General features: G+C 34.5%; 3 protein-coding genes and 2 long non-coding RNA genes across 5 annotated transcripts; 2 read left to right on the top strand and 3 right to left on the bottom strand.

Annotated features, from left to right (window-relative positions):
- The first annotated feature begins 577 nt into the window (after window positions 1-577).
- Window positions 578-2,623, top strand: LOC145112723 (RNA-binding CRS1 / YhbY (CRM) domain protein). Its single transcript, XM_079048858.1, has 3 exons — window positions 578-847; window positions 1,183-1,978; window positions 2,082-2,623. Exons 1-3 carry the CDS (start codon window positions 777-779, stop codon window positions 2,217-2,219), a joined length of 1,005 nt encoding a protein of 334 aa, XP_078904984.1. The 5' UTR covers window positions 578-776; the 3' UTR covers window positions 2,220-2,623.
- A 464-nt stretch (window positions 2,624-3,087) lies between these two features.
- On the bottom strand, window positions 3,088-3,907 carry LOC145112061 (uncharacterized). Its single transcript, XR_013710431.1, has 3 exons — window positions 3,689-3,907; window positions 3,471-3,581; window positions 3,088-3,297 (listed from the first exon to the last, which is right to left on the bottom strand). It is a non-coding gene; the product is annotated as an uncharacterized LOC145112061 (long non-coding RNA).
- A 1,654-nt stretch (window positions 3,908-5,561) lies between these two features.
- Window positions 5,562-6,775, bottom strand: LOC145117811 (uncharacterized). Its single transcript, XR_013712808.1, has 3 exons — window positions 6,641-6,775; window positions 6,463-6,539; window positions 5,562-5,890 (listed from the first exon to the last, which is right to left on the bottom strand). It is a non-coding gene; the product is annotated as an uncharacterized LOC145117811 (long non-coding RNA).
- A 686-nt stretch (window positions 6,776-7,461) lies between these two features.
- On the top strand, window positions 7,462-9,223 carry LOC145115217 (plant/protein). The gene is made up of 4 exons (XM_079051461.1): window positions 7,462-7,762; window positions 8,393-8,516; window positions 8,651-8,813; window positions 8,892-9,223. The coding sequence occupies exons 1-4, from the start codon at window positions 7,544-7,546 to the stop codon at window positions 9,115-9,117; spliced, it is 732 nt and encodes a 243-aa protein (XP_078907587.1). The 5' UTR covers window positions 7,462-7,543; the 3' UTR covers window positions 9,118-9,223.
- A 58-nt stretch (window positions 9,224-9,281) lies between these two features.
- On the bottom strand, window positions 9,282-12,298 carry LOC145115216 (protein LNK1-like). Its single transcript, XM_079051460.1, has 7 exons — window positions 12,085-12,298; window positions 11,443-11,562; window positions 10,603-11,093; window positions 10,024-10,513; window positions 9,787-9,908; window positions 9,604-9,694; window positions 9,282-9,520 (listed from the first exon to the last, which is right to left on the bottom strand). The coding sequence occupies exons 2-7, from the start codon at window positions 11,464-11,466 to the stop codon at window positions 9,458-9,460; spliced, it is 1,281 nt and encodes a 426-aa protein (XP_078907586.1). The 5' UTR covers window positions 11,467-11,562; window positions 12,085-12,298; the 3' UTR covers window positions 9,282-9,457.
- Between the last annotated feature and the right edge of the window lie 367 nt (window positions 12,299-12,665).

A 12,665-nucleotide genomic window follows, 5' to 3' on the forward strand; every position in this document is an offset into this window, starting at 1 on the left:
TATCGGGTTTTTTATCGGGAAACTTGAAACCCGATCATTTCGGGTCGGGTAACGCCCCGCCCCGCCCCGATTATATATATATATATATATATATATATATATATATATATATATATATATATATATATATATATATATATATATATATATATATATATATATATATATATATATATATGTTCGAAACATTTTGATGTTAATTGCACGCGTTTAAAGATAAAATATTTATTGTGGACAATCTTTTTTAGTTATGAACAATCTTGTGTGAATGATCATTTTGTTATGTTTTAACATATTACACTAAACTTAAATCAAATACTGATTTTTAATATAACGTCCAGTTTATTTTATTAAAGTGATGCATCATATTTTTAATTTAAAAGAGATGCTAGAACATGTATTTTTTATAAGATATTGGGGTATACTAAAACGGAATAAAGATTTCGTTATGAATTGTTGTAAAACCGATAACATACCCAAAATCCAACAGAAAAACCGAAACCCAATGGGACGCCCCGATAAGATTCCCGAAAGATATCGGGGCGGATTTGGGAAACCATTGCCCGCCCCCGAACCCATTCCTACACCAAACGAAGAATGCAAAACATGTTTCCTCCGACCTCTCTGTCTCTCACCCTCTTCGACTTGCCGGCTCCCCCCCATCCATTCCTGCTGACGCCCTACTACGCCTATGACCGACCTGATAAAGCAAAACCACATATTCAACCCACCGATTTCCATCGCAGCGCCACCTTCTGAACCTTACTCTTGACTCTATGTCAATCAAACTCTTTCGCCGCCATATTTCCAATTTCATACATAGCACATCCGTTCTCCACCATATCTGGTATGATTTCGTCAATTTAGCTATCTTATTCATGCATTTCCGTTTCTAGGGTTTTACTACTGTTTAGAGCCATACTGTAAGATTAAGAGCAAAAAGGCGCCATTGCAAATTCTATAAGAGCTAAACACTGTGGGTAAACCTTGAATGGAGAATAAAATCATGTGAATTTCAGATATGAAAACCGACTTATTAGATTGCAGTTATTAAATTGTATCTCTAGTTGCCCTGATGATCGTATATGTTAGTCAAACATCTTGAATCGTTAGCCATTATTATACATTTATAAAGATTTGCGATATTAAACACTTTGTTGATAGTATTGTTGTTAAATGCAGGGATCCAATAAACAAAAACCATTGCCTGGACATAAGATATATAAATCCAAATGCCAATCTACTTACTCGTTCTCTTACATCCTTCCCATTGGCAAAACAGATAAACCAAAAATCAATATATGTTCTTGATAGTATTCTTCCATTAAAGTCACATGTTCGATCAGCAAGCAATTCAGCAGTAGAGATGACAATGGATAAAGATGTTGTCAGGTTTTGTATCAGTAAACAGCTTGAAAGATCTTCTAATGGTTTTAACCAAAGAGAAACAAAACAAAAACGCGTTAAAATGTCGAAAAAGGCCAAACTCAATGAACTAAGATTTTATCGCTTGAAAGCAAAGAAAAAGATGAGATCCCCAAATCCAGAAATCAGGATCTTATACAGGCTTGGAAAGGCGAAAAGAAAGGAGGAATGGTTGATTGAGAAATTAAGGAAATTTGATGTAAGAAAAGCTGCAGCTGAAGTATATGATCCTGAAATTTTAACAGAGGAAGAGAAGTTTTATTTGAAAAGAACTGGTGAGAAAAAGAAACATTATGTTCCAGTTGGGAGACGAGGTGTATTTGGGGGAGTAGTTCTTAATATGCATCTTCATTGGAAGAATCACGAGACTGTTAAGGTTGTTTGTAAGCCTTGTAAACCTGGACAAATTCAAGAATATGCTGATGAGCTTACTAGATTAAGTAAAGGGATTGTGATTGACATAAAACCCAATAATGTTATTATATTCTTTCGTGGAAAGAATTATGTGCAACCAGAGATTATGTCACCTCCAGACACCCTTTCGAAAGCAAAGGTACATCAAAATGTTTTACAGGGTTAAATGTGAGAAATAGCAATATATTTTCAATTTTTCATTGATTTGTTTATTATTGCATCTTATTTCTATTCCATTGCAGGCATTGGAAAAATACAAGTATGAACAGTCTCTTGAGCATACAAGTGAGTTCATCGAGAAACTAGAGAATGAGCTTGAAGAGTACTATAAGCATAAAGCACGATTCTCTAAAGAGAAGGGAAGTTCACCCAAGGATTAAGTTGTTGATGTTACATGGTTCAATATGGGGAATGGATACAAGATAGGATGTGGATGTTTATGGACAAACTTTTTGGGGCTATTTTTATGATGAAGATTAGAAGGGTATTCACGTCTTCTGTGTCGAGCTCACTTTCTTGCCCCACCTTGTGATAGGATCTTAAGGGTTGAGAGATGTGAATTATTAAATGAATGACATGGTCAAAAATATCATTGGTGTTCTGTGATTTACCTCCATTTGATGGACCAGACAAAGCCGAACATATTATCTATGTAACGTTTGGTAAAACTTAGGACAAATCAGAACAAAATTGTTAAATAAACTAAGTTTGGTAACAAGATGCTCAAGTTATTATATTGCCCTTGAGGGTTATCACATTGTTTACAATGTTATTTTACCAAAAAGGTACACCATAGACTCTAATTTGTTTCATTTCATTATAATCAATTAAACACCACAACTAAAAAGTAATTCAATCAGGAAAAGTTCTCATGTAAGGTAGCCTCTGGATTCTAATTTAGTATGATTTTTTATGTTAAAAATAATCCTTCCTCTACTTTAATAAAAGAATACACTAAAACGTCTAATCCCTGATGGAATTTGAATTCTTCTTTTGATTAGTTTCAGCTTGATATAAGTAATTAAGAGAATATATTATATGTATTAGTAAAATGACGTCTGCATCTTTTTTTATCCTATCATTAATCTAGCTTGATATAAGTAATTAAGAGAATATATTATATGTATTAGTAAAATGACGTCTGCATCTTTTTTTATCCTATCATTAATCTCTTTAGTGTAAACTAGAAATGAGGCATGTGCATTGCACGGGTCGGATCTTTTTTATTAGTGTTTGGCGGGTCACGAAAGTATGATGCTATAATGTCATTCAAATACAATACAGCTGGATAGATTGAAGAGTATAATGTTCTAATGTAAGAAATGAAAGTATTCGGTGTGGTATCAGAATTTTTAACTTATTAGAAACTCCTTATAAATAGGGAAACCTAAATTAGTGCAACTCTCTTCTTCCTACAGCCTCTTCATAAACTGCATCAAGTTTGTTTCTGACATGTTCCTAAGAAGAAGATGAACAAAAAAAACTTTAGTTTAGCAAACCTTCAATAGTGCAGTTGTTAAGGTACTGCAAAGTGAAAGTCATCCTCGAAATAATTAAAAAGAAAATTCATATACTGATTAAAAGTCTGAAGAATTTAAACAGAAATTCATATATTGAAAGAGCAAGGTTACCTTTAAGAAACCCTAAAAATATGTGGTAGTGGCTGGAATTAAGGTTAAGACAAATAGTCTTCAATTACTGTACACAATGGCAACTCATGTCATCAGAAGCTATAACAAATCCTACATTCCAAATCGAAATGGATGAGAAATTGGTCAACTATGGTGTGGATCAACAGCATATTTGACGTACAAACATGTAGACAGAGAGAGGAAGAGTGAATCGATACCATGGGGAGAGTAAGCAAAGTAAGCTCTATAAGTGCAGGTGTGATCGTCGCACCCTTTTAAACTCTGTCGGGAAGAAGCCCTATATTTCTCCTTCCTGCCATTCATCCTCTTGCAATCTGTAAGCAAAATCCAACACAAATTAAAACGATGCACTCAACCACGTTGAGATGTGGCCAGATTTCAATAAAAATTACACAAATGAATAAACCATTTGCACCGTTTTCAATGTTGGACAGTTGGACAGATATGATTGGTAGGTAAAATACAGATCTACAACCAATTAGGGTTTAAAAGCCATTAAGCTATCTGAGAAGATGGAGGGGGGGACGATGAACACCTGGAAGGGAAACAGAGAAGATAAACGGCAATCAAAACGAAAACATTTGAAGAGCTGAACAGAACATAAAATTCAGATTGGGAAGTGGAAGCAATCGGCAAACATCCATGAAAGAAGAGATATAGAGAACTCGTCGGAGTCTTCTGTGGGTAGAAGCGGACTCGCCGACATCGGCTACAATACAATTATAAGACCAAAACCGTGAATGTTGCATAAATTGGTAAACAAAAAAGCACAACATTGTTGCATAAATGGTAAAAATGCAAATCATTGTTGCATAAATTGGGAAAAAATGAAACACTATTACATAAATAAACATTCGACCGGTCAAATTTTTTAACTATAAAAATAGTATGCAGGGGCAGTTTGGTCAAAAAATCTTAAAATCATTTTTTTAATTATAAAAACAATATGCAGGAGTTGCATCAGTTTGAAAAAAAAACTTGAGAAAATTAAAAGATTCCATTTAATGAATTTATATTAAAAAAATAAAAAAAAAGTGTAGATCAATTTTATTTAGACTACAAAATGGCAGCTTGACTTTGTGTATAACCAAATCAAACATCAATTGAGAGTCATTTTCCCTCCTTTTAACAAAATTAACATATATGGTCCCTGTATATTGAACAAAATGGGCAAATTGATAAAAATGGTGAAATGAATTCTTTGACCAAAAATAAAATAAAATAAAAAAATTATTTTCTGTTTAAATGGGTCAAATAACGGAAAAACAAAAAAAACTCCGATAAAATTACCAAATTGGATAAAAAGGTCAAAATGGTCATTTTGACTAACAAATTAAAAAAATCAAACTTTATGTTTTAAACGTTTCATTTCAGTATTTTTTTTTCAACTTAAGTATGACAAATTATGAAACATTTTTTTTCTTAAGAATGACAAAGTTGATAAAAAAAAGGTAAACTCATTCACTTAGTTGCTAATATTAAGCTTAAAAAAAATGATATGTTTGCAATTTCATACATCCATATGATGAACATCACATGCTTGATAGGAATGAGGACTGAAAATTTGACTTGAGCCAAAGAAAAAAATAGATTTCAATCTGAGCTGCAGCAGTTGTCAATTGACCGAATTCTTTTGAACATATTTATAAATTCATGTAATGTTACTATAGAACAATGTCACAACAACTTTTTACCCCAATAGTTTCATACCAGAATTAAAAAAGAAACAAATAGACATAATTGATAATACCATTTGTATGTTAACAAAGCATAAATAATGTATTAAGAAAATTTTTAAAGAGCTGAAATTACCTTTACTTATGGGCACATAAGGGAGACCATACCAGAACTCTCTCTTTTCTCACTACTTTTCCCACATTGACTAGTAACTATAACCTAATTCAACATTAAAAAAAACCATTAAAAAAATTCTTTCATATTTTTCCAAAAGATAACAACTTGCATTGATTCAGAGATTTCTTGTTGGAGGATTTACTCTTGGTGATCATCATACATCCATAAGTTTAATATAAAAGATTTAACTCTTTGAATATTTCCCTTCAACACATTTTTGGTTAATAAACGAAAAACTATATTAGATAAGCTCGAAATTGGCTGAAATTTCAAAGAATAATATACCTGATGTTGGAGTTCATTAAGCTGGATTTCCTACTGCATAATTACCTCCCACGTGTGAAAATGCATCCAATGTATTGATCCCTATGTTGAAGAATGTCACCTACAACAGTCATGATTAATTGCAAAAAGAGTAAGGAAAAAAAAGTATCAGTTAAGAATCTTAGGGTGTGTTTGAAAGCAGAATTTGGAATTCCAGATTTCGTTCCACCGTGTGGTCACTATATTCTCGGACATTACATTCCCTTCTAGCATCAAAACCCCTGAAAACATAGTTAAAAGAAAGATTAATCAGATAACATAAAGCCCCCTTAAGTCCTAACTCCTTACAGACAAGTAACAAAACAAAAGTGTGAACAAAAAATTCAGCTGAAACAGTTATACAATTAGATAAAAAATGAAAATAAATAAGCTAATGGAGAAAGCATCGCTGATCAAAAAGCTACCAGATGATGTGGCTGAACATATTTTCTTCAAAAATTCATATCCAACCTGCTAATATAATGATCAGATAGAATCCTATATACATGCAAACACGATTTGTTGAAATTTTGAACTGTTTGAGATGTGTTGACATGAAAATGGAGAATCGGAATCTGCTTTTGTGAGGGTAAAAATGACCCATATCCACCAAATTTTGGCTCTGTGAAGAAATTTGTTATAAAGTTGTTCAGAATACATGGTACAACAACAAATTATACATCAAATTCAAGCACTCTATGCAATAAACGCATCAAAACCCTAATTACACTGGAGTTTATTGGCATCGTACAACAATAGTTGATTCAAGTGGGTTTTTTGGTTAATCAAATGAAAATTAAGGAAAGAAACATACCGATTGGCGCGTGATGTGCATAAGCCACTTGAAATTTTGGGTATGCTTCGAAAGGCATGTACCGGTAGTTGCCAGAGCTTCAAAATTCGGATATGGAAATGAGTATCGTTGGAGCCAATTTACAGTTCTCTTTAACAATATAGAGCAAAAAATGGGAAAAAACGCAAAAAGAATTTACGGGATTGGAGCTTCGAAAATCGGAAATCAACAACGACGACCGAAGTTTAAGTAGGAATCGATAGTGATAGTTGAGTAGAGGGAGGACCGGTGGGACTGAGGAGCTGCAACGAAGTCGTAAGAAGAGAGAGAAGCAATCGACGGGATGAAAGCAGTAGAAGGCACCAGAAGTGGTGGATAAAATTTAATCGGAGAAAGAGCGAGGCGGTGTGACAGGGAGTGGAGGCGGTAACATGGTCTACCGTGCAGCAACGTCTGTAACACACCGACCAACACGTGTATAGAAACATGCGCTGGTATGGTCTGGCGGTGACACAAAACAGAGAAAAGCGGAGGGAAGATGGTTAGGCGAGAAGAGGAGAATAGGCTGTAATAGAGGTCGATGAAGTAGTCAGGATCGGTGAAGAAGAAGATAGGAGAAGATCGGAGGTTTTGTGCTGAGGAAGATAAAGCGAGCGGAATGATCGGGAACAAAAAGCCCTAACCCCTATGGTAACCCGAGGAACAGTACCCTGATCAGGTACTGTTCCTAACTTAAAAGTGATACCCGAGGAACAGTAGATATTGACGACACTTTTATCAGATGATTAAAAGTGATAAAATTCACAAACATAAAAAGTTCAGGGACCTGGAATGTAACTTAAGGGACCAAAAGAGACAAAAATTATGCTAGGTTTACTGTTCCTTTACATTACAATTTTAATATATATATAATAATATATCAAAATATTTATCTTTTAATTGTGTTTTTTTTCCAAATACGAATTATCCCATTTCCATTATTTTAATTTGTCTTTTGTGAAGGCCCATAAAGGAGGCCCATTTATGACGGCAACCTCCCGGAACGGCGAGCTGTCGAGTGTCAAACCCTCGTTCTCTCTCTCTCACACACACAAACGCAGCTATGAGCTTGTCACTTTTACAGGGCTATTCATCCCCCGAGGAGGAAGAAGATGAACAAAGATATCTCAATTCCTCCGACGACGACGAAGAAGATGAACGCCGGAACCAGGATATTTCTGGTGACCGTACAACCAGCAACAATTTAAAAAAGCCCTTGTTCGATCCACCGAATCCCTCAGCCTCTTCTTCTCTTCCTTCGGCATTGGTTGCTTTTTCTGAAGTAATCCCACAAACTCTCTCTCTCTCTCTCTATTAGTCGTTTATTTATTGAATCATGTATCTCTCTCACATTACTGTATATAGGAATATTTTCATTTTGGAAGATTAATTAACTTAATTTGAAAGTTAATTTGGTTAGCAAGCGTACAAATTGATGAATGTTGGTGGAATTAAGGCCAAACAGTTGGATTGATGTCAAAATATGTATGTGGTTATGTATTTATGTTCTATATCCTTGTCATGAAGTCCGGAGAACCCTCGATAAAGGAAAGAGATGCTGTGTATGAATCACTCACATATTCTTCTCAATTATATGTATCTGCGAGACTAATTTGGAAAAACGATAGGCGTAGCAAACAAAGGCATGAGTGATGGCTTGGACTTGAAAACGAACATGTCCAGTATCTTAAATCTGAATGTTGACTATTGGCATGGCTCCTGTAATTAACCTGTGTGGCTTTGAAATTGTTGGTGGTAGATTAGCAACAAATCTTTATTAATTTCTTCGTCTGTGCTTAATAGTATGTTTGATATGAATTAGTTAAATTCAGCGCTTCCATAATTGTATTGTTTTACTAGATCTATGTTACCTAACAGCTTATTATAAGTGTTTTTCCTGTAATTATTGGAGATTTCAGGACCTCCACAGTTTTTGAACAACACAGTTGGCGACTCAGCAGAAAAAGATACCGATGTGCAGCTGTGGCGGCATGGTCGCCGGAGAAACCGCAGAGACAAAAATGATATGCCTGAAGGTTGTTTCTGTTTTCTGATAATATCCTAAGAACCTGGTCACTTTGAAAATGAAATTTGTGGTCACTATATCATATTTTATCAAAATCATACATGTATTATATAGAGATAATTGAATTAATGTTTTTTTTTATAGGTGCTGTAATGCAGGCTAAAGCTCAATTAGTTGGAATCCGGGAGAGAGTAAGCAGTGATGCTGGAAACAATACTCAATCCAAGGTTTCTTCAACTGGAGGATCAGCAAAACGTGTGGCAACTGCCACTAATCCAACTGCAGAAGATGCTGCCGACCTTTTAAGGTACTGTTTTTTTAACCCAAAATAGCAAACATACTTTATATATTTTACTAAAATACGGTCATTGTGTTTCGGACATAGGATGTGTGTGAAGTGTGGGATACCCAAGACATTTTCTAATGCACGGGGGATGGTATGCCCTGTGTGTGGTGATCGTCCTGTTGCAGACACAAACACGGATGAAGCATCCAAGAAGAAAGGGTCTATGATTAAAGATAAGGAAAAGAATAAGCGTATGAAAGGCCAATCATCACATGCCACATGGAAAAGTGAAACGGAGATGCACCTTCGACAGCAATTTGATTGATTAACAACACATTTCTCTATAAAGGAACCATGTATTTTTTATCAGATTATAACTTGTTTAACCTTTTTATATAAGGAGTTTGTTGCATGTACTATTTTGTACTCAATGACATGTTATTTTTCAAGTCATCACAAAGAAGCCATGTTTGTTTTTACTATCAAGAGTTGTGGGTTAAAAATCAAGACATAAAATTACTATGAAGACTCAAGAATATACACCAAGAAACAGTAAAAGCCCGAGTCGTTTAACTTAATACATGACGATGGGCCACCTTTTGGATCACTTTATACATTATCATTATGTATTCCACAACAACTACATACACAACTCTCTCCTAATTTCACTTGTCGTTTGCTTCACCTTCCTCACAAACAGCTTTCTCCCCATTCATCGACCCATGCTTCTGTTCAACATGGACATCAAAAAAGTTTCAGAAATCTTTTTTTATTACAAACATAAATAATGTCAACCAGAAAAAAAACTTACCAGATTAGGTGATTCTGAAGGCCTATGAAACAATAAATGTGCTACAGATCGATCGATAGGATTTGTATCGGTTTCCATATCCATCAATCCACTGCCATAAATAAAGTAGATAACCCCATTTTTAAATTTTATTTAGAGAATAATAAAATTAAAACATAAAGAGAAAGAAAAAAAAAATCTTACTTATTACTATCATTAATATCTGTGGCACTGCTACTTAGGCTTGGATTATTATGTCGTTGCTCAGCACTTCTGGCCAAACGGTATAGACTATCCCTTATGCATAACTTTGTCCTCAAATCCAACTGAAAAACCAATAAATAACTTTACAAGATCAACAACACTACAATGCTAGTTATTGATTATATATAGATGAAAAAGTGAAATTTTTCAGGAAGAAAAAGCAAAATAACGATATACCTGTTCCATAACTTGTTGTAGCTGGTGAAAACTAGTTGCTTCAAGTGAGATTTCATCCAGCTCAGAACTAATGGAAGAGATTTCAGGAACATTTAATGAACCCATCTCTAATGAAATCCCTTTCTGATGAACTCCTACACCATTTTCACTTCCAAGTTCCTTTTTTGATAAATGAGCTTGTTTTTCAGCACAACCCAAAACACTGTTTGAAGATTGAAACATGGTATTCATCTGTATCGGGCTTCCAACAAATAATGGTTGAAATCCTTGTTTTTGTTCATCAACTCCAGTAGCATTCCCTTCAAATGAAATATCACCACAACTCTCCATTACATGACTCTTGTTAGATGCATTGTTTAAAGCACTTGGTTCAGGACATGGAAATTTGAAATCCATCTTTAATGCTTCTTCAGTATCACTCCCAATTTGGTCTGATGCAAACCACCCAAGTTCTTCATTGTTGTTTAGTCCAAATGATGAATCACAGTTTCTGCATATGAAAGATATAGAATATGTAATGTAAGTTTTTTGCTTTATTTCCAACAAAAGTGTAAAAAGGAAAAACAAGGGTTTACAAACCTTAACATGTTGTCAACATCCTCAAAGTTTCCTATATCAGACCACCCATAATATAAAAGATCACCTGATTCCTTATCCTCACAGTTATAAAGATCCTCTGGTTGGGAAATGTGTGTTAGTGGGTAACTATATGAGTTATCATCACCTGCAGCTGATGTGACATAGCAATTTTTGAAGCATTTATCTGACATTCGAGTGTCATCAGATGTGTCTTTTACTATCTCCACATCACATGAAGTATTGAATGATGATTCCTTCTCCATCATGTTCTTTTTCTTATCTAACAGCTTCGTGTCCCTTTCTGATTTTTTTTGACAAATAGTGGTGGAAGCATCAAGGTTTCCAAAATTGCTCAAAACAGAAGTTGCTTCACGCCTAGGCTTCTTAAAGATGTCTCCCTCAAATGAATTTCTACTAGTTCGAGCATTAGTAGGGTCTGGTACTATATGATCATCACCTTGATCAAAGTCATCCCAAATAATATCTTCCAGCTGCAAGTGCAACACCAAATAGAAAATCTTAAAACAACAATATGCTTTCAAACTTAATCATGTCAATGAATCAAAGTGTTCTTAGTTGTATGCTTGACATATTCTAGAAGCTTATGTGATTTTTTTCACATTAACGAGCTCCTTACTAATGGTAATATTGTAAGTTCTTTCATACCGATATATGACTAACAGAATAAGAATAAGATGTGGCTTTCCATGAAATATATAACATCTTACAGTTGATCAATGAGAAATGGAATACTAATGACAACTAACTTCAAGAAATTTGATTGCTGATACCCTTACAATTATATCAACACAAAGAGATTGATGAAACTGAAGAACCTACCTCATACATAGACAAGTCTGACATTCCTTTAAATCTTCTATCCAGCACAGATTATGCAGGCAAAGTCAATCTCCAACTTCATAATTAGCTGAAGATGATTATATAGAAAAGAAGGCCTCCCTTTATCCCAATTAAACAAATCAACAAAAAAGGAAATATTAGACCTCGATTACAAGATCAATATTGTTTTACATTAATACAATCATACTTTCAAGAAAAATGAATTAGAACTCTACAAGGCTATCATCCTATGCTCTGTAGATTATTAAAGAACAATGGATAAGACTAATCTTTGTATCAAAATGAAACAAAACAGATAATTTGTCAACTCCACTGAAATCATCATTTTTCTACTTCTTTTTACTGGAAATTAAGCCGTAAGTTATTAAAAAGATATCCTAAAAGTAGCTTGACAACTAAGAACGTAATTTCAAAGTCCCAATCCACAGAAATAACTGCCAATCACCAATCAAATCAGACATAAACCTCGAAAAACTTCACACAGGTTTTCTTCTCAGCAACCAAACAACACATAGAATCAAAAGAAGATTTCAAACAACACAAAATCATTACTCATAAAGATAAAAAAAACAAATAAACATCAATTAACGATGATAAATCACCAGTTCAAGTAAGATCTACCTGAAAGACTTGCAGGAAAAGCCAAATTCAAAAAAACATCCGCAATCTCCACCAAATACCGCCGCAAAACTCAACACTTACAGCGAGAAAACCCTAATTTCTGAATGATGCGTATACACAAAGACAAATCTCGTAGATAGCTACAGAGAGAAAGTGTGGGTGAGTGTGTGTGTGTGAGAGAGAGGGAGAGAGAGAGTCTTTGTGAGTTTTGAATAAAAAAAATTAAAAAAAAAAAATTATGGGAAAAGTTAGGGGTAACGAACGCATGACACGTGGTATGGAGATCAAAAGGAGGGCGCGAGAGGAGAGAGAGTTTGTTGGGTATCTTGCAATTCGTGGACGAGAGAGGGGGAGACAGACGATCTGTTACTTACACCTTATTGGTCCACATAAGCTTTTTGCACGTGCCACGCACAGGCATGGGCCGACACGTCAGTCGTTAATTTCGGTTTATTTAAAATCAATAAATAATTAGATAAATACACTAATTATGTGGGTCTAGTTCAACCCGTGATCATTAACTATACCATTTTTATATCCTCAATTCGGAAGTGCCTGCCGACTTCTCTTTCCCTAATTGA

This window comes from Lactuca virosa, chromosome 5, assembly GCF_052849685.1.
Source record: "Lactuca virosa cultivar CGN04683 chromosome 5, Lactuca_virosa_CGN04683_v6, whole genome shotgun sequence".
Taxonomy (NCBI): domain Eukaryota; kingdom Viridiplantae; phylum Streptophyta; class Magnoliopsida; order Asterales; family Asteraceae; genus Lactuca; species Lactuca virosa.

Excerpts from the sequence above, each read along its gene's own strand:
- LOC145112723 (XM_079048858.1), top strand. The coding sequence starts at position 777 with ATGTCAATCAAACTCTTTCGCCGCCATATTTCCAATTTCATACATAGC. Across the intron at positions 848-1,182 it reads TCCGTTCTCCACCATATCTG|GGATCCAATAAACAAAAACC; the intron begins GTATGATTTCGT and ends TGTTAAATGCAG. Across the intron at positions 1,979-2,081 it reads ACACCCTTTCGAAAGCAAAG|GCATTGGAAAAATACAAGTA; the intron begins GTACATCAAAAT and ends ATTCCATTGCAG.
- LOC145115217 (XM_079051461.1), top strand. The coding sequence starts at position 7,544 with ATGAGCTTGTCACTTTTACAGGGCTATTCATCCCCCGAGGAGGAAGAA. Across the intron at positions 8,517-8,650 it reads CAAAAATGATATGCCTGAAG|GTGCTGTAATGCAGGCTAAA; the intron begins GTTGTTTCTGTT and ends TTTTTTTTATAG. Across the intron at positions 8,814-8,891 it reads GATGCTGCCGACCTTTTAAG|GATGTGTGTGAAGTGTGGGA; the intron begins GTACTGTTTTTT and ends TTTCGGACATAG.
- LOC145115216 (XM_079051460.1), bottom strand. The coding sequence starts at position 11,466 with ATGTCAGACTTGTCTATGTATGAG. Across the intron at positions 10,514-10,602 it reads GATGTTGACAACATGTTAAG|AAACTGTGATTCATCATTTG; the intron begins GTTTGTAAACCC and ends TTTCATATGCAG. Across the intron at positions 9,521-9,603 it reads CTTCAGAATCACCTAATCTG|AAGCATGGGTCGATGAATGG; the intron begins GTAAGTTTTTTT and ends CATGTTGAACAG.